Raw genomic sequence first — 27,869 nt, 5'->3', positions numbered from 1 at the left:
CACATTGGTGATAGGTGACTGAGGCGGGGGCAGGCAGGAGCTCTAGTGGGGACTAGGCATCAGAGCGCAGGTGGGCTGTACTGCACACCACAGGTAATGGATACCAACCTTTATGCAAAATCCTAACAGTGATAAGAAAGATTTTGGATGGCTGGCAGCTAGACTGGAGAGGTAGGGGTGTTCATCCTTTTTTTTCTGTGCAGATAAGTGGGAAAATATGATAAAAGCAGTGGAAGGGGCTATTAGGAGATCCATTGCTTTGCAAAATTTGTTGCACCTTTCAGTGAGGAATGCCCTGGGGCTGGGGCCAAAGAAGCATGGGAGTCCAGGCCAGAAGGACCTGAAAGAGGGGTTCAGGAAAATAGCGGGTCATTTGCATTGTGGCATGAGGGTGGGAAGCTTCTTCATGAGAAGCAGTAAAGAATTTGAAGGCTTCATAAGTGGCTGATTCAAGGTGTTCGTATCAGCTGAAATTCTACCTATCTGATTCTGCTGAGATTGGTGCAGCAGCAGATATCCCTTCATGATATGTTTCTGGAAACTGTGATAGGTGTGGATCACCCCCTGGGGTTTCATGATTAGGAAGTGATGAGGTAGTTGGTACAAATCCTGAAGACCTTCAAGGATACCAAAGAAGATTTGATTGCCAGACATGCCACCATGCACAGGATTATTTTCATAATACATTTTATGACAGACAAGTTAGAGGGCTTTCATTAACAACAGGGAATAAAAGCAGAGCTGTTTCAGCTTGTAGAATCCCTGCAACTACAGGTGCAAGAAAGACTGAAAGCTCTGATAGAAAATTACATTCTTGCCAAAGTTTGTGACCAGTTGGTAAAAGGGAGTCTTGACCTCTGGTCCTAGCATCTCTATTACATAGAGGTGAAACTGGTAGCTAAGATGAATGAATGGGAGTGCCAGAGTCACAGTGGAGATGTAGCACAGGAAACAATGGGATGGTCACCCCAAAAATGTAGTATGAATATGATCAGCATCCTGTCAGCTATTACTCCCTCACTTCTAAATGTCAGAACCACATTGCCCCCACAGTACTGTCTCTCTTGAGGTTGGCAATAACTAAAGCAGCTGGCAAAAGAACACTTGCACCACCCTAGCAAAGCAGACATCAGCATACATTTTTGTAACATGCTATCTAACAGCTATTGAGGACATGGCCACACATCTGCTGGCACATTGTCTACACAAGTCTGTGGTCTGCCCAGACCAGCCCAAAGTGGCTCAGCATTATCTTTCCTGCTCACTAGCCAGCATGCCTAGCTAACATGTCTTCTCAATGGCAGGGCACATTGTGAGCCCTCATCATTCAAGGCTGGTGCCAGACTTGATAAGAAAGAAGTTCTTCTTGAAAATCAATCTGCCATTGCTGGTTTTCCCAGAATTTCCATGTAAGTTACAGGATGACTGAAAGCATCTTGGAAGTTTTGCTGTCACTCTGCCTAGCACATCTTTGTTGTTTGTGATACATTTCACTCTACAACTTGAGAGTTTTGATACCTCTGTGCTGTTTGTGATTCTCCACAATATAAGCCTTAGGGGTTTTTTTTAAAGTCTTTATTTATACATTTTTTCATTAATACAATGACCTCATTTTTCATTAATACAATGAGACCTCAATGTTTTCAAAGTACAAGTACTTTGAAAACATTGAGGTCTCAAAAGGAAAAGGAAAATATTACATAACAATATAGGAAAAATAATATTATTAACTGGGAACCCCAAGCCTTTGTTACTATAATAAAACATCAGAGAGATGAAATACAAAGGAGACAAAAAGAAAAAAAGAATAATGGAGTATTGGTTTTAACATAGACAGCTACCCAAATTATTTATATTGTGTCTAACTAGAAAGCAAAATGGCAAGAGATTTCTTTGCATCAAGAACGGACCTTAATTCGTAAGGGACAAAATGTATATAAAAATCATTATGATAGTGCATCAACATGGATACTATAAGAGGAAAGAGACTGTAATAACTTTTGTGTCCTGTCTCATAGAAAGAAAAACACATCTTCTATCTTATGTGGAATGTGAGCTATCAGGGAAGATTTTTACTGCCTTACCATAAAACAAAGCATTAATATGGCAAAAGAATGACTTCGTAATTTTCCCTTTATCCTGCTCAAAAATAAGAGAAACAAGTAAAGTAGAACGTTCAATCATTTCTGGTCCAAAACTTTCAAGAAATGCAGACAGATTAAATGGATGCACAGCATCTGAAGGCTGACCAGGCCTCAAGGTCCTAGAACAAGTAGGGTTGGGGAAGAAGGAAGCTTTGTTAATAGAGGGAACTTGATCTTCAGGGAAAGATAAAATTTACAGGAAATATTTCTTCAAAGAAATAGGAAGTTCCCCCAAATATATAGGAAATTTAACCAATCTTAAACTGAAATGCCGGTTCCAGTTTTCAATAGCTTCAATTCTCCAAGATAGAAAAAGCCTGTCTTTAGAGACAGAAGCATCAAAGGCACAAATGTCCTTAATAGCTGACTCCAAGGACTGGATTTTGGATTTAATGCCAGAAATCTGTTCCTCATGAATTTTAACAGTTGGCTCTAAATGAAGAGAAAGTAAAATAATTTTTGCAGAGCAATCCTTTATAGATGAACTAATGCCAGCTATAAGATCTCAAAATACTTCTAGTGTCACGACAGCCTGTTTAACTGGGGAAAGTTGAAACTCACCCAGGAAACAAAGTTGGCCAATCTGGGTAGATGATAAAGGGCTAACCAGTAAGCCTAACTTCAGTCCCGGGAAAAATAATAAAAGCTATTCTAAAGATCAAAATCACAATGCATATAGAGAGACATGGTTTAATGCAACACAGTCAGCATGGATTTAACCAAGGGAAGTCTTGCCTTACAAATCTGCTTCATTTTTTTGAAGGGGTTAATAAACATGTGGATAAAGTTGAACAAGTAGATGTAGTGTGTTTGGATTTTCAGAAGACATTTGACAAGGCTTCTAAGTAAATTAAAAAGTTATAGATAAGAGGTGATGCACTTTTGTGAATTACAAACTTGTTTAAAGATAGGATACAGAGAGTAGGATTAATGGTTAGTTTTCTCAGTGGAAAAGAGTAAATAGTGGAGTGCCTTAGGGATCTGTACTTGGACCTGTGCTTTTCAAAATGTTTATAAATGATCTGGAAAGGAATCTGACAAGTAAGGTAATTAAATTTGCAGATGATACAAAATTATTCAGATTAGTTAAATCACAAACGGATTTTGATATATTCTAGGAGGACCTTGTGAGACTGGAAGACTGGGCATCCAAATAGCAGATTAAATTTAATGTGCGTAAGTGCAAGGTGAGGCATATAGGGAAAAATAACCCATGCTGTAGTTACACAATGTTAGGTTCTATATTAGGAATTACCACCTAAGAAAAAAATGTAGGCATCATAGTGGATAATACATTAAAATCGTCAGCTCAGTGTGCTGTGACAGTCAAAAAAGCAAATAGAATTTTGTAATTATTAGGAAGGAAATAGTGAATAAAATGGAAAATTTCTTAATGCCTCTGTATTGCTCCACGGTGAGACTGCACCTTTAGCTTTAGTACTGTGTACAATTTTGTTCGCCGCATCTCAAAAAAGATATAATTGTACTGGAGAAAGTACAGAAAAGGGCAACAAAAATGATAAAATGGATGGAATTTCTCCCCTATGAGGAAAGGCTAAATAGGTTAGGGCTACTGAGCTTGGAAAAGAGATGGCTGAGGGGAGATATGATAGAGGTCTATAAAATCATGAGAGGTCTAGAACAGGTAAATGTGAATCAGTTATTTACTCTTTTGGATAATAGAAAGACTAAGGGGCACTCCATAAAGTTAGCAGATAGCACAATTAAAACTAATTGAAAAAAAATATTGTTCATTCAATGCACAATTAAGTTCTGGAATTTGTTGCCAGAGGATGCAGTTAGGGCAGTTAGGATAGTTGGGTTTAATAAAGGATTGATAAGTTCTTGAAGGAGAAATCCATTAATTGCTATTAATCAAGTTGACTTAGGGAAAAGCCACTACATTACTGGCATTAGACAGTGGGATCTACTTCAAGTTTTGGGTACTTGCCAGGTACTTGTAACCCAGGTTGGCCACTGTTGGAAACAGGATGCTGGGCTTGATGGTCCCTTGGTCTGACCCTGTATGGCAACTTCTTATGTTCTTAAGCATAGGTGGCTCACCAGCAGAAGAAAGCGATGCCTCCGAATTCTCTGCACTCTCCAGCCATGATAGAATAGTGAATACTCTCAACTCCAGCGGTGTATTTATGCGAGTTCTCTCTGCCCGCGATGCATTGGTGAGGTTATCCAAATGTGACAGGGACAGCTCGCATTTTTGCCCAACTCTCTCAGCTGGTGGCAAACACACATCAAGAGGGCTGAGGAACACATCTTCCCTTGGCAAGTGCAATGCTCCCTTGGTGCAGCTCACAATAGGGAATTCCTCCTTGGTCAGATTAGCTCCAGCAGTCATGTAAGTGGTGATATGTTTCTGATTGAACAGGTTTGAGGAGAAAGAAGGAAAAACCCTTATCTTTCCTTTTCTTTTAGGAGACATAACAAAGCAAATTCAATATGAAATGATGTAAGGGTGGAAACAAAATTTACATGTTCTCATGCAGTGTTTCCATTTTGCCTCTCTTGCGTTAGGGGCTTTCCTGCACCTGCATTGTTTGTATAACCCCACTCTATAGCCTTGGGGTTTTTGATACTCCATGGTATTTGTAAGACATCACACTCTGTACTTTAGGGGTTATGATACCTCTGTTGTTTGTGATACTCTGCATTCTATACCTTGGAGGTTTTGATGCTTTGCACTGTTTGCAGATCTGTACACTCTAAACCTTGGAGGTTTTAATACATCCATGCTGGTTTTGATACTTCATACTTTATGACTTGGGAGTTTTGATGCCTCCATGTTGTTTGTGATGTATAACACTCTATGCCTGGGTGATTTTGATGCCTCTGTACTGTTTGCCATACCCTATTCAGTATGCCTTGGATGTTTTGATGCCTTTGCTCTGTTTGTGATTTCCCATACTGCCATCCCTGTATTTCTTTTTCGTTCTGTATGCTGCTGTTTTGTCTTCTAATCTGCACCTACTATTAACTTCAGAGGCAGATTGAAGTGAATACCAGCCTAATATTTGTCTGTTTCTTCTATCTCTTAATGTATGTGCAGAAGGAATCAGTACAGATACACAGTGTGGGAGACACATAGTTTATGAGAGACTTTTTTGCACAAACTGTGAGAGTTACTGGCTGTACTTTGTATGTACAACTGTAGTACTCTACATAGACATAGCCAACCAGTAGACAATGAGTACCACTGCTCAGCATTCTAACTCTGCTTGATAAGCAGTGCTATTCTTCACTCTTTCATTGCTCTGTACCTTCCATTTGTAATATTAATTGCCAGTGTCAAGGCTGCTGCTGCTTTTGCTGTTCCAAGCTACTCTTAGTACCTTTTACTAAGGTTGTCTTTAAGGATATTTCCAAAATCACTTTCCTTATAGTACTTGCTGACTCTTGGTCTTTCCCTGACAGTTTGGTGCTATGCACACTTGCTGCACCACTCATGGACCCATGGGCCTTCATGCCACACCTGTTACACTTTGCACCTCTTTGTACCATGGGCTTTTGATGCTGTTATTCTTCCTGCTTGTTGTAGGGTCTTTCAGGGTGGAGTATTTTCCCTGTGCTCTATATCACATGGTCAGATTAAAAAAATAACAGCATTGATTATTATTATTTCTTTTGTGAAATAAAGAAGCTATATTTTCCTCTATAACATATGCACAAAGCAGGTACATATGAGAACACCTGAGACAAATAATAAAGCAAAATAAATATACCAGCACAATAAGCAAACATAATTTCCCCAGTTATTAGGGCATAATTCTATGCAAGAGCCTAGTAGAAGCTGTCACCTTTCCTGAAAAGGGTGTCTCCTTGCCCCCGGCAGGTGAATCAGCCAAATGAGTTCTTGTTTGGACACTCCTTTCATGAGTTCTCTGCAGGGAATCTATCTAAAGTTTGAGGTACTGGGTGAAGCTGTGCCCCTTGGGATAGGAGATACTCTGTCTAGATGTCTTTGTGAAGCCTTTTTAGAAAAATTGCCAAACTACTGATAAGAAAAATTTTCTGTGCATGTACTCTAAAAATGGTGGACTTCTTGTCTTTTTGTCCACAGCTTATAATCACTATATTGTCTTTAAACCTAACACAACCTGCCCTGTTTGTGACCTTGAAACTAGCAGGCTTCTTGTGGCTAAAGAACGGGGAGAACTATGTGAAGCGGGGCAATGGGGGAATCCCCATGGTGGAGGGAAAAGGTAGGCAAATTGTATGAAGGGGAGCATGAGATGCTTTAAGCAGAAGCAGGGGAAAAAAGTAGGAGAATTGTGTGAAAAGGGCCATTGACTGCTTCTAGCAGAAGCAGGGGGAGAAGGTGGGGTAATTGTGTGAAGATGGGCAGGGGGAGAAGGGAGGATGACTACCTGTGTGCATGAAGACCTTGTAAGCATGAAGCAAAACTGTTTCTTAGTGACTCAAAGCTATAACTATATGACAGTATTTTTCTCTCATAAAAGTCATAATTATACACACTAATATGCTACTTCAGCCCTCACTGTATATCTTGGGGCCTTACTGCAATTATTCTTGCTACATTTCTATGTGCCTTCCAATTCTGATTTTATTTTCCAGCACTGCTGCTTCTGCTCAGAACCACAGTTGCTACCTTTGGGTGGTTCCTCCTCTGTTCCATCTGTCTTTGAGGTTCTTTCAAAGTTCATTTCCCTTATGATTCTTGTCGATTTTTGGTCTTGCCATGGCAATCATATGCTTTACACAGACCTTTTCTTGTTATCTTTCATGGTTTCATGCTTTCTTGAATGTTTTCTTTACACTCCCTTCTCTTACAGTTCTTATTGACAACTGGTTCATCAGTATTTAGCATTTACACCACAGCAAAAAGCAGTGGTATAAAGAAGAAATGCACCACCCAAAACTAGGACTGCACGCCTCCATTATTACTGCTTCTGAGGTAATATAGGCAATATTTGCAAAAATTGATTCAGAAAAATAATTGTGCCTTAGATTTCCTGAATTACAGGATTTTGAACAGTTAGTAGCCAAAGAGAATTTGGGACCTTTAGTCAGTAGAATCTTAGCTTTCAGTAAATTGGCAGAGGATGTAGATTATACTGTCAGGGCTGAGATTATATACAGTAAAGGGGATAACCAACTCCAAACCTAAAAAGTCATTTCCTTCACTTAAGGATTCCATACGGAAATAACACAAAGTTTCTTCCAGGGATTTCCTCTGGCTTATCCAAGAGAATCTGTTTGGTGCACTTTGCCACTCATTTGGAGCGTTGTGGTATTCTTCCCACTGGGGTTGGCTGTTTTGCACCTCTCTTGGTGCTTTGGAGTCTTCATGGCTTGGCTGTTTTTCCTACCAGTTTTGGTGCTTTGTTCCTACTTCATGATGCTTCGAGCTGTTCATATTACATATGATGCCCCTTTGCCACTTTTGTTCAGCCTTATAGGGTTCAAACCACTTTTGTTGGTGTCCTTTGCCCCTCTTTTTGAGCCATGGGATATTCTTGCCATTCTTGCTGCTGCTCTTTTTTTGTTTCAATGCCTTGTAGAAATTCTGCCACTGCTGGTACCATTTTACCCCATTAGGGGTTCTTGGGCTATTCATTCCACAATTATTGCCATTTTTGGTGCTATGTTAATATAGTCTTGATGTGCTGGCGTACCCTTCACCATTTTGATAATGTCTACCACAGGTTTCCTTGGAAATGATTTGGGAGCACAAAATAAGCTACATTGTTTTCCCCATTGACTTTAATGGGAAACAAATGAACAAATAATATAATTTTTTTTTGTGTGTGAAGCAAAACAAATGGAAATAAGAGTATTAAACCTTATATGTAGAATAATTTTCCAACTGACCATGGGGTCTGCCGGCTAAATGTCATAGGATAATACCCCATGAAATTTTCCTTTGAAAATTAAAGAAATGTTTGCTTCTGCATATCCCTACCTCCCAGCCCACCTAATTCACCATTTTCCCTCTATCCCCAATCTGTTCCATTCCTGATCACACCCTGGCCTGCTACACTCCCCACTCTAATCTTTGGCTCAGCCTGCTCTACTCCGCACTAGCTTCTCTCCCCATTCCTCCATTATCTTGGAGGCTTTCCTCATTCCCCCTTCCTACCTGTTTCCCTTGCATTTCAAGCCCTTCCCACCCCTTCCTTCTACCACTACTTCATTGGCAGCCTCAGTTCCCCTCCCTCTGAGGTACCTTCCCCAGCAGACACTTTTCTTCTCACCTTCAAGTTACTCCTCCCATACACTTACACATGCACACTTACTCAGCCTTGTTTCACATTATCCCTCACCTGCTGGTAGGGTTGCACTTTGCTCTCTGTTTAAAGGAACAGACTAATCTAGTCTTTCTTTTACTCAGTGTACGTATGCATTTATATTTCTGATTTTCTTAGCAAAATCAATGGGACAATCATATTTACAAGTCCCTGCATGCAATGAGGTAAAATAAAGACTGGTACAAATTATGCGGGTACGGAGTATCTGTTTCTCTCCACCTGCATGAATTTTCAAAGAGAAATTTTCTGGAGAGAATCATTCTGGGGGGCAGGATTGGGGTGGAGTTGGAACTTTCATGTACATATTTTGTTTAGAAAATGAGTCAGTTCAACATCCTAGTACCTCGCGCTGGATTGTCATGTGGGAGACCTATATGTATCACTGGTTATGGCTCCTGCAGGTTGGGTCAGTTGGAACTGGGGTGATACAGAACTAATAGTAGCAGTACTTTGGCAGAGGATGAACCAAGTACAGCTCTAATCATGGCCCAATAGTCGAATAGAAGTAGTAATTAGAGATCTTGCTATTACATAGAGGATATTGCAATACTTAACCTGTATATGGGAGAGAACATGGGATAAATAATGGAGAATACTGGACATACTACATGATGGATTTTTGGTGAAAGTCCAGTGAGAAGTAGTAATAAGAGGTCCCTTTCAGGGGATAATAAATAGGAAAATAAATATAGCACAGAATTTGAATTGGGGTACCATTAAGAAGACAATCCAAATTATGGACCAAACTGAGTGAATGCAATTCAGATGGGAATAAAAATGAAATCATAGTCAACTGCACTGAAATTCTTACAGCAGAATATAATAATTTTGTTATACTATAATGGTAAATGTTAACATAAGCCTGTGGGAAACTTTGGCCTTCCTCCTATCAAACCAACCCCTTAAGAAAAACACACTACACTACTTAATGGATTTATACAAGGCCTCAGTTTATTGTCTGCAAGACATGAACACAACCCGAGCCCGTACGTAATATAAACCATAACAACCCAAGAGAAACCAAATCACCCACTCAGTCCTCACAGCCTCAGGGTTGTCACCACTTAATCACAGCAGTAAAACACCAACAGCGAACCTCGGCTTCCAAAGCTGTACTAACGAACCACCGCCACACCCCAAGATTCCTGCCGCATACCAATGGATGAGGTCCAGCAGCCAAGTTGGTGACCACACCTATCTGCCGCTACCTAAATATAGCAGTTCTTCTCCCCCCTCCTCCAGCAAAAAACATGAACAGTGCTACTTGCTCAGCATAAAAACAATGAGATTATATAAGAAAATAAACTAGGGCTCAGGTCACCCTCTACTCGACTGTAGAACATGAAATCAAAATATCAAATAAAACAGGGGAACCAAAACGTGGGCAGCACAATTTAAAAAGGGGTTTGAATGCACTCTTCCAATCTGACCCTGTGAGATTCCAACCAACCAGGGGTCACTCAGACCCCTGTTTGATTTGAAATTCCCACAAGAACCAAGCCCAGAAAGTAAACTGAAAAGGCGGGAGGGAAAAAAGAGGCAATATTACCCGTTTCCTCACCACCTCCCCCAACTCCTAGGCCAGTACTTTCATCATAGGCTTGGAGGCAGGCAAAGGGAAGCCCAGTCCGTCGCTATGATAATGGTGGCAAGCCAAGACTACACCCTCCATGTCTTCAACTTCTGCTTTCTGCAGCTTACTTTTGAGTATATCACACAAACCCATAGAGTGTTTATATTAATATTCTAATTCATAATTATAGAATTGTTATATCAGCACTGATTATCAATAGAACATAACAACGGCATACTGATGTAATAATTCTTTTAAATAAGAAATGCTGGTTCCTTGTAAATATATAAAGGAAAAAAAAAATCTAGTTTTGTTTAACAAGTTGTGGTTACATTAAAATATGCATTCTAGTTTATCCAACTTTTTAATGAACTCTTTATAAAGTTATTGAAAACAATTACTTTATAGGTTATGTTTAGTGGATGCTATTTTTGATGTGGTACTTTCAAAAATAGCAAAAATCATCAAATACTTTTTCCAGCTGCTTACCAAATTCAGAAGTACAATAGGAAGGATAATTTAGTGACTCACCCACTGGCATGAGAGCAGCTGGTTGTGCTATTGTAATGCGTGCTTGACAGAAGAAAGAGGAGGAACTAGTGATGGAAAGGAGAAATAATGCTTGATGTGTGCTTGGGAGTGGGAATCTTTCTTCCTGGGCCAGAAAATAATAAATGGGTTTGTGAGTTCACTGGCTAATTTCCAGGAGAAGGAAGATTTTGGACATCCTTGCTTATCCACTAAGGAACATAATTGCCAAGTTGAAAGAAAATAATTCAGAACTCTCCCAATCAAAGGTCACACTTACTAGTAGAATCTTCCAAAATCTAATTTATGACTGATATAAACAGAAGGGATCATATAGAGACATATAAAAAATGATCAATAAGAGAAACTTTTGATCCTAGAGAATTTATTAAAGAGTAATTTAATCTTCAGGTGATACACCCAAATTTTCCATTAATTTTTATTTGGCTTGTCTGGGAAATAACTTCACAGTTTTGTAAATGGATGGGATGGTAAATTCTCTTCACAAGGATTTCTAGATTTTCAAAAGTATGTTCAATATTTTTTTTCTTGAAAAACAGTATGTACATCTTGGCAGGTGTAAATATAAATATGTGTGGATAGATTTATTGGAATAATTAATTTTCAAAGCAAAGGACATGTATACTTTCTCTTTGAAAATTGCTATAAAATCCATAGTAGGCATGTGCATTCATTTGAAATAAATGGCTAAAATGCCTTATGTGCATTCATTTTTACCGAATTGGAAAATTTCAACGAAATTGTCAAATTCAGCATGGATTGGAGGACCCGAAAAACAATCGGGCTTTCCCCAAAATTTCGGGGAAAAATAATTTTTCGGGTTAGCGTGAGGGGGGGGAGGGGCACATTTATTAAAAAAAAAAAAAAACCAACCCAACCCTTCAAATTTACTTCATGGCAACCCCCCCACCATCCCGATCCCCCCCAAGACTTACTGAAAGCCCTGGTGGTCCAGCGGGGGTCCCGGGAGTGATCTCCCACTCTCGGGCTGTCGGGCCTGCCAGGAATCAAAATAGCGCCATGGTGCTTTGCCCTTACGATGTGACAGGGGCTACCAGTGCCATTGGTCGGCCCCTGTCACATGGTAGGAGCAATGGATGGCCGGCGCCATCTTATAAAATGGTGCGGGCCATCCATTGCTTCTTCCATGTGACAGGGGGCCGACCAATGGCACTGGTAGCCCCTGTCACATGGTAAGGGCAAAGGGCCACTGGCGCCATTTTCATTATTTATTTATTTATTTATGTATTTATTTATTTATTTGGAGTTTTTTATATACCGATAGCCGTTTGCACATCGTATCGGTTAACATACAGCTAATAACTTGTGGGCATCACCCTTACAGAGAACAATAGACAAAATATGAAAACAAATATACATGAGATATACGTATAATTAATAGATCTAAGCAACAAAACCATGGGTATAGGTGTATATAAGAACAGAGTATAAACAGGGTATTTTAGAAACTAAATTGATAAAAAATATCTTAAAAAGAGCAATTATGATGGGGGGTCATAATGCTATCACAACAATAAACCTTAAACTATACAACGTTGTCATGAGAGAGGGTAAACAGCCGAGAGGAGCTGCGTAAGTCAGAGATCCTAAAAAGGATGGGTCGGAGAAAAAACAGCATAACGGAGGTATAAGAGGGTGTAGGAGAGAGAAACAAAGGAGAAACAAAGGAGGGCATACAAAGGGATGGGGGGGGTGGGTCATGAGCTACAAGGAGTTGGCTATAGGGATAGAGGGAGAAGCAGAAATCAGTAAGGGAGGTGAGAGTCCGATGCAAGGGGTTATCCTATCGCTATCCTGTTGTAGGGTCTTCTTCATTGGGAGGGGGAGCATGTGGGTAGGCCTGTATGAACAACCAGGTTTTTAGTTTTTTTTTTAATTTAGGTGTCGAGATCTCAGTGCGTATATCAGGGGGTAGTGAGTTCCATAAGGTGGGGCCAGCAAGGGAGAATGCTCTGTTCATGGTAGAGTTAAAGTTTGATGGTTTTGATTGTCGGGGTGCGGAGGGTTCCTTGGAGGGCGGGGGGGGGGGGGGTCTGATTGAGGTGCGTGGAAGTAGGGGGGGGGTAATCCAGTTGAGGTTTTCATTAGTCAGGCTTTTATGTATGAGTGAGAGGGCTTTGTATAATATACGTGATTGTATAGGGAGCCAGTGAAGTTCAATGTGTTGGTGTGATGTGGTCCCTTTTTGTGGAGTTGGTGAGGAGACGTGCAGCAGTGTTTTGTAACAGTTGTAAAGGTTTAGTATATGTTGAGGGGAGGCCAAGGAGGAGGGCGTTACAGTAGTCTATTTTAGAAAAGATAATAGACTGGAGAACTGTTCGAAAGTCAGAGAAGTGTAGTAGTGGTCTGAGTTTTTTAATCGTTTGGAATTTGAAATAGCAGTCTCGGATGATAGCGTTGATGAAGGGCTTGAAAGAGAGTTGGTTATCAATGATGACACCAAGGTTGCGAGTGTGAGATGAGAAAGATGTCGATGCGTGTGAGAGGGGGATTGCTGGCGGTGGATGCTTGTTGGAAATGATAAGGAGCTCAGTTTTTTGGGGGTTGAGAGCGAGATGCATGTCTGTGAGGAGTTGGTTAATGGAGGAAAGGCAGGATTCCCAGTTTTGTAGGGCAGTTTGGAGGGAATCAGAGAAAGGAAAAATAATTTGCACGTCATCTGCATATATAAAGTGCTTGATATGCAGATTGGTGAGGAGAGTGGTAAGGGGAAGCAAGTAAATGTTGAAGAGGGTAGAGGAGAGGGAGGAGCCCTGGGGGACACATTGGGGGAGACTGATAGGTTCAGATTCTGTGTTATCACATAGGACAGTGAAAAGGTGGTTTTGTAAGTAGGATTGTATCCAGGAGAGAGCGTTTCCAGCAATTCCAATAGTACTGAGGATGTTGAGAAGGATAGAGTGATTGACAGTGTCAAACGCTGCCGATATGTCTAGCATAGCGATCAGATATGAAGAGCCTGAATCAGTTCCTTTGATGATGGTGTCAGTAAGTGAGTGTAGGAGTGTTTCAGTACTAAGATGCTTCCTGAAACCGTATTGAGTTGAGGGTAGAATGTTGTGTTGTTCAAGGTGGAGAGAAAGGCGTGAGTTTACGAGTCTTTCGAGGATTTTAGCTAGGAGGGGTAGGTTGGAAACCGGCCTGAAATTGGACAGGGTGGAAGGATCAAGATTAGGTTTTTTGAGTAGGGGTTTAACTACTGCACGTTTGAGAAAATTAGGGACTGTGCCTTGCTCCAAGGAACAGTTGATGATGTTGGATAGTGGTTTAGCAATTACTTTGGGAATAGATAGGAGGAGTTTGGAGGGGATAGTTTTGGAGGGATGAGAGGATGGTTTCATCTTTTTTAAGATGTTCTCTATTTCCAGAGAGGACAATGAATCAAAAGAGGAAAGGGTAGCTGCAGAGTTGATGATTGGAAAAGAGACATTGTTGGTGCTGTGAGAGAATTTTGCAGTGAAGGAAGAGATTTTATCTCTAAAGAAGTGAGCTAATTCATTGCAACGGTTCTTGGAGGTAGTTGTTGCAGGCTGTGTGTGGGTGGAGTTGGTGAGGTCAGCAACCATTGAGAAAAAAGCTTTGGGGTTGTATTGTAGGCCGTGTATCTTTCTAGAATAGTATTCACGTTTGGTGAGGAGTATGGAGCTTCTATACTTGTGCATGTGTTGGTAGTAGTTATTCTTGGAGGCAGGGGAGGGGTGTTTACGCCAACACCTTTCAGCAGCTCTCATCTGCATCTTGAGCACTCTGAGGTCGGGTGTGAACCAGGGTTTTTTATTCCGGTTGTGCGGATTGAGAGATTTAGTTGTTAAAGGGCAAAGTTTGTTTGCAATGTTGCGGGTAAGGTCGACCCAGGAGGAGAAGGCATTGTCTGTAGAGGAGAGGTCAAGCTGGTTGTCTATGTCAGAGCAGGCTTGAGAGAGAGTATCCACTGTACAGGTTTTGCGATATTTGAACGTGATAGGTTGCGCTGTCTTGTTGAGTGATGCTTGCGGTAGTGAGAGGGTGGTTTGGATCAGGGAGTGATCCGACCATGGTACTGCCAAACATGATGGGGGAATGATGATATTGATTGTGGAGTTGATGAAAATGAGATCAAGAGTGTGTCCAGCTTTGTGGATAGAGGAGTGGACGATTTGTTTGTATCCCATGGCTTCCAGTGAGGAAATGAAGGTTTCACAGGCTGGAGATTGTGGGCAATCATCTACATGTAGGTTAAAGTCACCAAGGAGAATCGTGGGTAGGTCAGGGGAGAGGGCATTGGCAAAGAATTCAATGAGGGGGGAGGAGTCTTTCTCTAGGATACCTGGGGGGGTGTAGATGAGACAAATTTGAAGCGAATCAGATTTGAAATAGCCAATTTCGTACTGGGGGGGGGGGAGGTCACATTTCTGGGATATAAGTTTGAGCTCTTTTTTTACCACCAAAAGTAGACCACCACCTCTTTTCTTTTTGCGTGGAATTGAGAAGAGGTCGTAACTGTCGATCAGGAGCTGGTTGTTAAGGGGCGTGTCATGCTGTTTAAACCAGGTTTCAGTTATTGCACAGATTTCTGGTTTAGAATCCGTTAGGAAGTCATGTAGGATATGTGTTTTCTTCTGGAGGGATTGGGCATTGAATAATATTAAGGAAATGAGTGAGAGACTGGTTGCTTGGTTGTTAGTGGCAGCCGACGGCCCGAGAGGGAGAGATCGCTCCTGGGACCCCGCTGGACCACCAGGGCTTTTAGTAAATCTTGGGGGGGGGGGATTGGGATGGTGGGGGGGGGGGCTGTCATTAAGTAAATTTGAAGGGTTGGGGTGGGGTTTTTTTTCTGGATTGTTTTGCCGAAAAAAAAAAAGAACCATTGGAAAACAAAGTTTTCCAAGAAGTACCCAACCCGAAAGCTAAAAATGACGCACATCTCTAAATAAGTCCATTTTTGTTTAATTTATAGACTTAAAACACAATGGAGATGCAGAAAAATGTAAACTAAAATGTTTAGCTCCTTCATTTATGTTTCCCATTCAAGTCTATGGCTCATTCAAGTTTATAGTCTTACTGAGTAATGAGCAGGTGCAGGCAGGGACTAACTGGTAACTATACATTGTAACATAACAATGACAGCAGAAAAGGACTAAATGGTCCATCCAGTCTGCCCAGCAAGCTTCTTATGGTATGTTTCTCTTAAGGGTGGTAACTGGTGCTCCATGCAGTTATCCACAAGCCATATGATAACCCATAAAAAATGTATTGCTAGCAATATTTTTCTGGTTGATGAGCCTTCTTGAAAATTCAGACAGTGCTGCTTGATGTAGTTTGCTTATGGACTTGGAATTAAAAGCAGTGCTGTTCTTTTTCTCTTATGTCTGCTTATCAGTACCACAAATTGTTAAAGTTAGGACCTGTTTTGGTTGTTGTCTGAATCCAATTTCTCTGCCCTCCTCCCCCCTCAGCTGTCAAAGCCGAGCGAGATGTTGTAGTTGCATCAAAAGCATCAAGGCTTATTGGTTAAAAGTAGTAATCCCATGCCTTCTGTTAAGGATAGTAACTTCTGCTTTGTGCAGGTTAGCCCTGTGCTTATCAGTTCCCCAGACCATAAAAGTCGGGACCAGCATCCTGTTTCCAGCAGTGGCCAAACCAGATTACAAGTACCTGGCAAATACCCAAACATTAAATAGATCCCATGCTACTAATGCCAGTAATAGCAGTGGCTATTCCCTAAGTCAATTTGACTAATAACAGTTTATGGACTTCTCCAGGAATTGTCCAAATCTTTTTTAAACCCCGAATAGCTAACTGCCTTAACCACATCCTCTGGCAATGAATTTCTGAACTTAAGTATGCGTTGAATGAAAAATAATTGTCTCTGAATTGTTTTAAACGTGCTGTTTCACATTACCAATTCTAAACCTCTCATTATTTTTTAGACCTCCATCATATCCCTCCTCAGCCATCTCTTCTCCAAGCTGAATGGCACTAACCTCTCCAGCCTTTCCATCCCCTCTGTCATTTTGGTCGCCCCTCTCTGTACCCTCTCCAGTGCAACCATATCTTCTTTGAGATGCGGCAACCAGACCGGCTTGCTACAGTAGTAGTTTCGTATGCTCCCAGAGTTGGTGCAGCTCTTGTGCAGATACCTGTGCCGCTGGAGATGACACCGACAGTGGTAAAGGTAGAGGTGGCAGAGGTTGATGTCCATAGATGATCTGAAAAGGTGATGAACCAGTAGAGGCAGACTGGTGAGATTTTAAGGCAAACTCGGCCTATGGAAGAAGATCAGACCAATTGCTCTGCCTAGTGTTCACATATGCCCGGAGGAACTGCTTTAAGGACCGATTCGTTCTCTCTGTCTGACCATTAGCCTGTGGATGGCAGGCAGATATGAGGTCCAGAGATATGTCAAATTTCTTGCATAGCGATCTCTAAAATTTTGCCGTAAACTGAACTCCATGATCTGATAGGATGTGTCTTGGGAGTCCGTGAAGGCGAAAAATATGACGGATGAATAACTTTGCTAATTCTGGTGCAGAGGGAAGACCAGGAGGAGCCATGAAGTGAGCCATCTTTGAAAAGCAGTCTACAGTAACCTAGATCGTGTTATTGCCACTGGATGGAGGTAAATCCACGTTGAAGTCCGTGGCTATATACATCCATGGTTCACTTGGAGCAGGAAGCGGTTGAAGGAGTCCCGAGGGGCAGTGTTACGCTTGGGCTCCGGTCAGGAGGTGTGAACACCACCCAGCAGGGTGGCTCCAGGTGGAGAGAGACAGGAAGCTAGAAACAGTGTCTGGTTCCAGGCTGGGTCAAGGCAGGCAGCAATAAGCAGTGTCTAGTTCAGGCTGGGTCAGAGCAGGCGGCAAGGAGCAGAGTCTAAGTTCAGGCTGGGTCAGGGCAGGCGGCAATGAGCAGAGTCTAAGTTCAGGCTGGGTCAGGGCAGGCGGCAATGAGCAGAGTCTAAGTTCAGGCTGGGTCAGGGCAGGCGGCAATGAGCAGAGTCTAAGTTCAGGCTGGGTCAGGGCACAGTAAGCAGGGCAAGGCAGGTCAGAAGGCCCGTAGGCAACACACACACAGAAGGCCCGTAGGCCACACACCATAAGCGGGGCAAGGCAGGTCAGAAGGCCCGTAGGCCACACACACACACAGAAGGCCCGTAGGCCACACACCATAAGCGGGGCAAGGCAGGTCAGAAGGCCCGTAGGCTCCACACACACAGACAGAAGGCCCGTAGGCCACACACCATAAGCAGAGCAGGGCAGGTCAGAAGGCCCGTAGGCCACACACACACAGAAGGCCCGTAGGCCACACACCATAAGTAGAGCAGGCAGGTCAGAAGGCCCGTAGGCCACACATACACAGAAGGCCCGTAGGCCACACACCGTAGTCAGGGCAAGCAGGTCAGAAGGCCCGTAGGCCACACACCGTAGTCAGGGCAAGCAGGTCAGAAGGCCCATAGGCCACACATACACAGAAGGCCCATAGGCCACACACCGTAAGCAGAGCAGGCAGGTCAGAAGGCCCGTAGGCCAGATGAGAACAGCGAGGAAGGAGGCCCGAAGGCCGCGCAAGGCAAGGAAAGGCCCGAAGGCCGCGCAAGGCAAGGAAAGGCCCGAAGGCCGCGCAAGGCTAGAGCAGGGAACCCAGGTGAGCTCGATGCCGAAGCACCGAGGCAACTGTCAGGCAGGGTTATAAGGACACACCCAGAGCACAGAGTGGACAGATAAGATGGACTGGGCCTGTCCGGAAAGCCAGCACTAGAGGGACCCCTGGTGGTGAGGCGGTTGCACTGCAGCCAAAACTGTAACAGTACCCCCTCCTCAAGGCCTCCCCCTCCTCCTGGGTCCCATCTTAGCAGGGGGTACTCAAAGATGAGATCTGGCCCCTCCGAGGGCAACAACAGCTGGAGCAATTCAACAGGCTCAGATGGCTGAGTTAGAAAGTCTGTTAGTGGTACCGGTTTGAGCCCCTCCGGGGGTGGCAGCAGGACCGGTTTAGCAGGCTCTTCTTGGGGTAGTGCAGCAGGTTCGGGCCCCTCTCGGGATGAAACAGCAGGCTGGAACACCTCTCCGGGCGTTGTAGCAGGATCGGACCCATCTCGGGGCGATGAAGCAGGCTTGGCCCCCTCTTGGGGCGATGCAGCAGGCTTGGCCCCCTCCTGGGGCAATGTAGCAGGCTTGGCCCCCTCTTGGGGCGATGCAGCAGGCTTGGCCCCCTCTTGGGGCGATGCAGCAGGCTTGGCCCCCTCCTGGGGCAATGTAGCAGGCTTGGCCCCCTCCTGGGGCGATGCAGCAGGCTTGGCCCCCTCCTGGGGCGATGCAGCAGGCTTGGCCCCCTCCTGGGGCGATGCAGCAGGCTTGGCCCCCTCCTGGGGCGATGTAGCAGGCTTGGCCCCCTCCTGGGGCGATGCAGCAGGCTTGGCCCCCTCCTGGGGCGATGCAGCAGGCTTGGCCCCTTCTTGGGGCGAGGCAGCAGGCTTGGCCCCCTCTTGGGGCGAGGCAGCAGGCTTGGCCCCCTCTTGGGGCGAGGCAGCAGGCTTGGCCCCCTCTTGGGGCGAGGCAGCAGGCTTGGCCCCCTCCTGGGGCGATGCAGCAGGCTTGGCCCCCTCTTGGGCGAGGCAGCAGGCTTGGCCCCCTCTTGGGGCGAGGCAGCAGGCTTGGCCCCCTCTTGGGGCGAGGCAGCAGGCTTGGCCCCCTCTTGGGGCGAGGCAGCAGGCTTGGCCCCCTCTTGGGGCGATGTAGCAGGCTTGGCCCCCTCCTGGGGCGATGCAGCAGGCTTGGCCCCCTCTTGGGGCGATGCAGCAGGCTTGGCCCCCTCTTGGGGCGATGCAGCAGGCTTGGCCCCCTCCTGGGGCGATGTAGCAGGCTTGGCCCCCTCCTGGGGTGATGCAGCAGGCTTGGCCCCCCCCTGGGGTGATGAAACAGGCTCAGATGGCAGAGCAGCAAGGTTTGAAGCAGTGCACATAGAAGACTCAAGTAGCACTGCTGTGGGCTTGATACCTCGAGCCACACTCTGAGGCTCCTTATTTTGTTTCTGGAGGAGCAGTTTAGAGAAGGCACAGGCAGTTCTAGGACGTCTAGGGAATGTGCTCGTTAGTGTCTCAACAGCAGCTGTGGGCAGCAGAGCCCTGCTAGAGTTAATCAACTCTCTCCGTTTGAGAGAAACCTGTTCCCGAGGCTCTAGCACTGGTGTCACAGAAGCCTTCTTGGCCAGGTAAGTCCTGGGTTTTTCTATCCACAAACTGCCAGCAAAAATGTCTGTTTTAGTTGAGCCAGAAACAGAATACTGGTTAGGAGAGCTGATAGCTTTTTTTAATGGCACAGCTGGTCCTAGAGCAGAACACCGGGGGCAGGGTTTGCCTGGTGGTAACAAACACGGAAGACAGGAGCATTTCCACCACCTTGGTTTAGGAGCCAGACAGTTCAAACATTCCTGATAGACAGAGACATTTTTCTTGTTGCAATTATTGCATGACCAGTGTTCCTGACCAACAAGTTCACAGGCTAGACAGTTCTGATAGCTTGGATAATTCAAAGTCTGACAGGAATTGCAGGTATAAAACTTTAAAGAAGGAGGCATCTTGAATTAGTGAAAAAGTTGACTCACCGGCAGGACACAGACCTATCTCTTCCCCTGGAAATTTGATGGCTTCGGCATACTGTTACGCTTGGGCTCCGGTCAGGAGGCGTGAACACCACCCAGCAGGGTGGCTCCAGGTGGAGAGAGACAGGAAGCTAGAAACAGTGTCTGGTTCCAGGCTGGGTCAAGGCAGGCAGCAATAAGCAGTGTCTAGTTCAGGCTGGGTCAGAGCAGGCGGCAAGGAGCAGAGTCTAAGTTCAGGCTGGGTCAGGGCAGGCGGCAATGAGCAGAGTCTAAGTTCAGGCTGGGTCAGGGCAGGCGGCAATGAGCAGAGTCTAATTTCAGGCTGGGTCAGGGCAGGCGGCAATGAGCAGAGTCTAAGTTCAGGCTGGGTCAGGGCACAGTAAGCAGGGCAAGGCAGGTCAGAAGGCCCGTAGGCCACACACACACAGAAGGCCCGTAGGCCACACACCATAAGCGGGGCAAGGCAGGTCAGAAGGCCCGTAGGCCACACACACACACAGAAGGCCCGTAGGCCACACACCATAAGCGGGGCAAGGCAGGTCAGAAGGCCCGTAGGCTCCACACACACAGACAGAAGGCCCGTAGGCCACACACCATAAGCAGAGCAGGGCAGGTCAGAAGGCCCGTAGGCCACACACACACAGAAGGCCCGTAGGCCATACACCATAAGCGGGGCAAGGCAGGTCAGAAGGCCCGTAGGCTCCACACACACAGACAGAAGGCCCGTAGGCCACACACCATAAGCAGAGCAGGGCAGGTCAGAAGGCCCGTAGGCCACACACACACAGAAGGCCCGTAGGCCACACACCATAAGTAGAGCAGGCAGGTCAGAAGGCCCGTAGGCCACACATACACAGAAGGCCCGTAGGCCACACACCGTAGTCAGGGCAAGCAGGTCAGAAGGCCCGTAGGCCACACACCGTAGTCAGGGCAAGCAGGTCAGAAGGCCCGTAGGCCACACATACACAGAAGGCCCGTAGGCCACACACCGTAAGCAGAGGAGGCAGGTCAGAAGGCCCGTAGGCCAGATGAGAACAGCGAGGAAGGAGGCCCGAAGGCCGCACAAGGCAAGGAAAGGCCCGAAGGCCGCGCAAGGCAAGGAAAGGCCCGAAGGCCGCGCAAGGCTAGAGCAGGGAGCCCAGGTGAGCTCGATGCCGAAGCACCGAGGCAACTGTCAGGCAGGGTTATAAGGACACACCCAGAGCACAGAGTGGACAGATAAGATGGACTGGGCCTGTCCGGAAAGCCAGCACTAGACGGACCCCTGGTGGTGAGGCGGTTGCACTGCAGCCAAAACTGTAACAGGCAGCCAGACAGTGGCTTTTGATGGGCTCAGGTAGGACATAACTCTACGTAAGTTTGGACATCTTTTCTCATAGAGGGCCACCAATAGTATGTTTGTAGAGAGGAGAGCGTCCTAGCCTGTCCAGGGTGGCCTGTAAGTAGAGAGTCATGTGCCCATCTAAGGATCTTCCTTCTGAATGATTGGGGGACCACAGTATTCCCAGATGGCACTGTGTGTGTGGCTGTGAGGAGGACCCTTGCTGGGTCAATGATGTGGCATGGTGTGTCAGGAACATCTTCCATGGTGAATGATCGAGAAAGAGCATCAGCTCGGATTTTCTTGTTTGCTGGCCGGTATCGCAAGATGAAATAGAATCGGGTAAAGAATAGAGACCACCGAACTTGTCTGTGATTCAAGCGTTGAGCGTGGTGCAGGTACTTGAGGTTCTTGTGGTCGGTGTAGACCGTGATTTGATGCTGTGCTCCTTCAAGCCAGAGGCGCCATTCCTTGAAGGCCAACTTAACCGCTAACAGATCTTTGTCTCCTATCCCATAGTTGTGCTCCGCGGGGGAGAATAGCTGGAAGAAAAAGGAGCATGGGTGTAATGTGTTATTGGCGGAGTATTGGCTGAGGACCACGCCAACCCCAACGTCTGATGCGTCTACATCGACAATGAAAGGTCGTCGGGGATCTGGGTGGCATAGGCATAGCTCTTGCAAAAATGCCTCCTTAAGTTCTTGGAAGGCTGTCACGGCTTCAGGGGACCACTGTGAAGGGTTGGCTCCTAATAGGACCACTGTGAAGGGTTGGCTCCTAATAATTCACAGTCATAGCTGTGAATGGTGCGGTTAGCGTAGAGTAGTTCTTGATGAACGATCTGTAGTAACTGGTGAACTCCAGGAATCTTCAAAAGGCCTCGAGGCCTGTGGGTTGGGGCCAATCTCGAATGCTGTTAGTCTTTTTTGGATCCATCTTGAACCCTTGACTAGAAACTACGTAGCCCAAGAAGGGAACTGACTCCTGGTGAAAGGAGCACTTCTCCAGTTTACCATTTAACTGGTTGTCTCTTAGGCATTGTAAGACGTTTGTGACATCTAAGTGGTGGCTCTGAAATTTTGAGAGAAAACCAAAATGTTGTCCAGATATACCACTACGCAGGTGTTCAGCATGTCTCTGAAGCTTTCGTTCATCATGTTTTGATAAACTGCCAGGGCGTTGCAGAAGCCATACGGCATGACTAAATACTCAAAGTGGTCTTCGCGGGTGTTAAAAGCTGTTTTTCATTCGTCGCCCCGGCATATCCTCACTAAATTGTAGGCTCCTCTAAGGTCCAATTTAGTAAAAATCTTGGCCCTTTGGAGTCTGTCAAAAAGATCTGATATTAAAGGCAGTGGGTAACGATCCTTCTGAGTGATTTCATTGAGGCCACGGTAGTCTATGCATGGCCGGAGAGAGCCATCTTTTTTTCCTACAAAGAAGAATCTGGCCCCCGCAGGGGACTTAGAAGGTCGAATAAAGCCTTTCGCCAAGTTTTCTTTTATATACTCGGTCATGGAGTTGGTCTCGGTCAGAGAAAGTGGGTAGACCCTTCATCTGGGAGGCTCGGAGTTTGGTATTAAGTTTATGGTGCAGTCGAAAGAGCGATGCAGTGGCAGGGTGTCAGCGGCTTTCTTGGAAAATACATCTTCAAAAGAAGAGTACTGTGGTGGAAGGCCCGGAAGGGAGGTAGTAGTAGTGAGACAGGGCACAGGAGAAACTGTCTTCAAAAACTTCCCATGGCAAGAATCACCCCAGCGAGACAACTGTAATGTACCCCAATCGAATTGGGGTGTGTGCACTTGCAACCAAGGCAGTTCAAGCTCCACGGGCTGTATGGCCTTGTCTAGAACCAAGAATGAGATGGTCTCCATGTGCATCGACCCAGTGCGAAGTTGGATTGGGGCCATGGATCGGGTGACTTCGCCTGGTAGTGGCTAAGCATGGATAGATGACAAGAGCAGCGGAGTAGGTGTCTGGACAGTGGGGATTTGTAGGTGTTCCACGAGTTGTCTCATTATAAAGTTACCACCGGCCCCGGAATCCATAAGCGCCAATGTGTGAAACTCCAAGGAGTCCGAGTTGATAGAGATGGGCAATGTTAGTGGAGGAGATGGTGCTGTTAGACCTAGGGGGAGTCCTCCAGCAGATCCTAGGCCATAGAGTTTCCCATACAGATAGGGCAGGAGGGTACGGTAAGACCTGATTGGCCACAACACATTCAGAGGCCTGATTTTTGTCTATGACACTTCTCTTTAGTAGATAGATGACTATTCCCCAATTGTACTGGTTCTTCCTTCTCGACACCGGGTATCTGGATGGTAGATGTTGAGCGGATGCGGGAAGCACTTGACAAAACTTTCTTGGATCCTTTAACCTCATGTGATCGCTCTCATATCCGATGATCAATGCAGTGAGGTCGATAAGAGAGTCCAAAGTTGCAGGGAGTTCTCATGCAGCTAATTCATCCTTGATGCTCGAACTTAATCCCTCAAGGAATATGGCACGCAGACAGTCCAGGTCCCAGCATAATTCAGAGGAAAGAGTCTTGAACTCAATGACATACTCGGTCAGCGACCGGTTACTTTGTTGCAAATGCAGGAGTGTGGATCCAGCGATGGTCTTGCGACCGGGGTCATTAAATACTGAGCGAAATAGAGCAAGAAAGCCCAGCAGGTCATTGAGTATTGGATCCATCTGTTCCCAAAGGGGTGATGCCCAAGCCAAAGCCTTTCCATCCAGGAGAGACAGAATATATGTAATTTTGGCAGCTACATCAGGAAAACTTGCAGGTCGTAAGGCGAAGTGCATGTTACATAGATTCAGAAAACCCCTACAGGAGGAGGGGTCACCTGCAAAACGAGGAGGTGCTGATAAGGGCACTGAAGGCCGGGATGAGGACACCTGTGGAGCAGGAATAGGCTTGGCAGGCGTTGAGGCAGCGTCCAGCCAAATACTTAGCTGATTAATGGCGTTAGCCAAAGTCCTAGTACCTTTTGCTGTTCTGTAATATGTTGGGCCAGGCCAGGGGTGGCCTGTATCACCAAGACCTGTGCCGGGTCCATGACTTGGCAATCTGTTAGGGTTTTGTATGTTTGTGGGCCCCTGGGCCGACAGGAGCGATGGTACCACCCACAGGGAGGAGCCTTGTGAGTCTCACCATTGGGAGGCGAGGTCTCAGCAGGCTTCAGACACAGCTGTGGAATAGAATCTTTATTAGAGAGAGAGTGACTGCCTGAGAAGTGGGCAGTGCAAGAGACAAGCACAATGTTCATGAGATGGGCTAAACCCAGAGGGAATACCTCCTAATAGCAATCTGATAATGGTCTGCAGAGTGGGGGTACACCGATAAGGTCCTCTCGTAGAGATGGCTTGGTAGTAGCCTGAAGCTCAGGGTACACCAGAGTAGTTCCTCTCGTAGATCAGGAATGGTAATGGCCCGCAGTGCAGGGTACGCCATAGGATTCCCACAGATGATGGAATGGAGGAGGTCAATAGGATGAGGTGCTCGTAGGAGATCCTGTGCAGGTGAATGTGGTAGTGTCCCACAACACAGGGTACACCGGAGATAGGAAGTACTCCAAGGATTGAGAGTACTCACAGCAAGGTGCATTCCAGCAGTAGTCTTGGGGTGCAGGATAGAGCGACAGCCCAAGGCAGAAGGCCCTCCGAGGAGCGGATAGCCAGAGACAAGAAAGGGCCCACGAGGAGCAGGTACCCAAGGGTGTCTCGCCAGAGTAAGAGCTGGAACAGAAGTCCGTAGTGTGAGGTGTGGAATCAGCAATGAGGGAATTCATTGCCAAGTCATCAGTGGTCAGGTTTGGTTGGCTTAAGTATCCAGGAGTGGAGAAATCATCAGCGGGGGATGCCCCTGAGGTTCCCGAAAAGCAGTGCTTAACCTGACCTGTGCGCGCGTGCCTATGTGATCCTAGAGTCAAGATGGCAGCCGGCAGCGCCCATGCTGTCCTGGGAATGCCAGGTGGGTCAGCAGCAGCTAGCGGAGGCTGTCACTCTCTCCAATGGAGTCATTGAATAGAAAAGAGAGGTGAGCAGAAGTGGTCGCAGCCATCTGCGAACAACGGGCGTAACATTATGCAGCCCGGCATTCTTCTTGCTTTAGCTATCACCTTGTTACATTGCTTCACCATCTTTGGATCACCAGACACTGTTATCCCAAGATCTCTCTCTTATGCAATACACAATAGCACTTCACACCCCCATCAAATACAGCTCTTTTTGAATACTGCATCCCAGATACATGACTCTGCACTTCTTGATATTGAATCCCAGCTTCCAAAACTTTGACCAAGCTTTCATAAATTGCTTTTCATTCTCTCTATTCCTTCAGGCATGTCCACTCTGTTGCAGATCTTAGTATCATCCACAAATAGAAAACATTACCTTCTATCCCTTCCGTAATGTCGCTCACAAAGATATTGAATAGAACCGTCCCAGTATTGGCACTCCATCTAACACGTCCCAGTATTGGCACTCCACCTAACACGGTTCTTTCTTGAGAGTAGGTACCATTTACCATTGCACACTGTCTCCTATCAATCAACCAATTTGTAATCCATGCCACAACCTTGCCTCTCATTCCCAAGCTTCTCATTTTATTTAGAAGCCTCCTTTGTGGGACCGTATCAAAAGCTTTGCTGAAATACCAGTAGATCACATTGAGTGCTATTCTTCGATCCAATTCTCTAGTCACCCGATCAGAAAAATTAATCAGATTTGTCTGACAGGACCTTACCCTGGTGAATCCATACTGCCTTAGGTCCAGCAACCCACCTGATTGTAGAAAGTTTACTATCCTTTCCTTCATCAATGTCTCCATTAATTTTCCCACCACCGAACTGAGGCTAGCCAGCTTGTAGTTTCCAGCCTCCTCTCTGCTACACTTTTATGAAGCAGGATCACAACTGCTCTTCTCAAATCCTGTAGCACCACTCCCATTTCCAGGGATCTACATAGATATAGGTTGGGGAGGAAGTGATAGTGACTGGTGAGTGAGAGAGACTGATCTGGGTGGAGGAGGTGACAGTGACTGGTGAGCGAGCAGTACTGGCCTTTGGGTAGAATGCACTGGGCAGTCTCCCTGGGCACCACAAGCATCACCTATTATGCCACTGTGCAAAGAAAGACCTGGTAAGGCCACAGTAGACCCCATCCCACCTCAGCCTGAAGAGATAGGAAGACCTTGAGAAATTGTGTGTGTGTTTGTGTGTGTGAGTCAATGAGAGCCTGTGTGTGTGTGTGTGTGTGTGTGTGAGTGTATGTGAGAGAGAGAATGACTATGTATAAGTGCATTTGTGTGTGTGTGTATGTGTGTGTGTGTGTGTGTGTGTGAGCCTGTGCATGTGTGTTTGAATATATATGGGAAGGTTTGAGAGCCTGTGTATGTGAGAGAGAAGGAATGTGTGTAAGAGTATAAGTATGTGTATGAGAAGAGGGAGTAGGTGAGAGAATAAAGTTTATGCATCCCCTCTCCCCCTATGCATGATACTTTCAGGGTGACTGGAAATCAAAAGATCCCAGGTATGGAGAAATCTTTTAGTGCTTACTTTTAATTATTGGGTATTATGTGATGTTTGCTGTTTTGAAATATTTTATTGGTGTTTTGGGCAATTTATAACATTTTTTAAATTATTGAATGCTCTATTCATCAGATGTTTTGAAATATTTATTATTTTTATTATTATGGTTTTACTATTATGATTATGATTTATATTTCTTGATTTTATTGTTTGATGTTTTATGAGGAACGGTCATGTTGCTCTGCATAGCATCTGGCTTGTTGCAATTTCCGGTTCAGTTTTTCTCTGCACATTTTTATTTATGCTTTATGGTCTCTTTATTCTGTATTTGTCTCCAACAGTTAACTGACACCTGCGAGTATATTTTGTGTAATCTATGAGGTATTAAATATCATCTGAATAATATCTTGTATCCATCTTCTAAAATTGTTGATTCAATGCTGTCAAGTGATTTAAAAAATAATTTTGCTAGCTGGCTAGAAATGGTCAGGGCTTTCTTTATTACATATAGGGCCCTTAGGAGTTTTTCTTGTAATGTCTGTTAGCCAAGGTGCCAGACACAGTTAATGTCAGGCCAAGGTATGCATAGTCTAGGGGTGTGCTATACTTGGTTATTTAGACAAAATTTGAAATTTGTGTTGGAGATTTTTTGGCTCAGTTCTGCTGGTGATGTGTAATCCAGGCATACATGATTGATAGAAAATGAAAAAAATGTCTTTTTAATTCTGTAGTTGCAGTATTTCTATATCTGGAGAATATGTAGTTCTATGACCAGCACCGAAGTAGTTGGGGGGAATGGAGAGAGTGCTGAGGTCAGCAGGAGAAAGAAAGTGTGCCCAGCGTTGCTAATCCATGCCAGTC

General features: G+C 45.2%; 1 protein-coding gene across 1 annotated transcript in view; it reads right to left on the bottom strand.

The window, feature by feature from the left end:
• The window catches only part of LOC115083250 (histone deacetylase 4-like), a 395,601-nt gene extending 372,931 nt beyond the window's left edge, over window positions 1-22,670 (bottom strand). Inside the window, exons 1-2 of the mRNA XM_029587058.1 lie at window positions 22,584-22,670; window positions 21,874-22,013 (exon numbers count right to left, since the gene is read on the bottom strand). Coding sequence (XP_029442918.1) covers window positions 21,874-22,013; window positions 22,584-22,670 — 227 coding nt within the window. The remainder of the gene's footprint in view (window positions 1-21,873; window positions 22,014-22,583) is intronic.
• Between the last annotated feature and the right edge of the window lie 5,199 nt (window positions 22,671-27,869).

Source organism: Rhinatrema bivittatum, chromosome 2 (assembly GCF_901001135.1).
Source record: "Rhinatrema bivittatum chromosome 2, aRhiBiv1.1, whole genome shotgun sequence".
NCBI lineage: Eukaryota > Metazoa > Chordata > Amphibia > Gymnophiona > Rhinatrematidae > Rhinatrema > Rhinatrema bivittatum.
The sequence above is the reverse complement of the archived record's forward strand: the minus strand, read 5'-3'. Positions and strand labels throughout refer to the sequence as shown.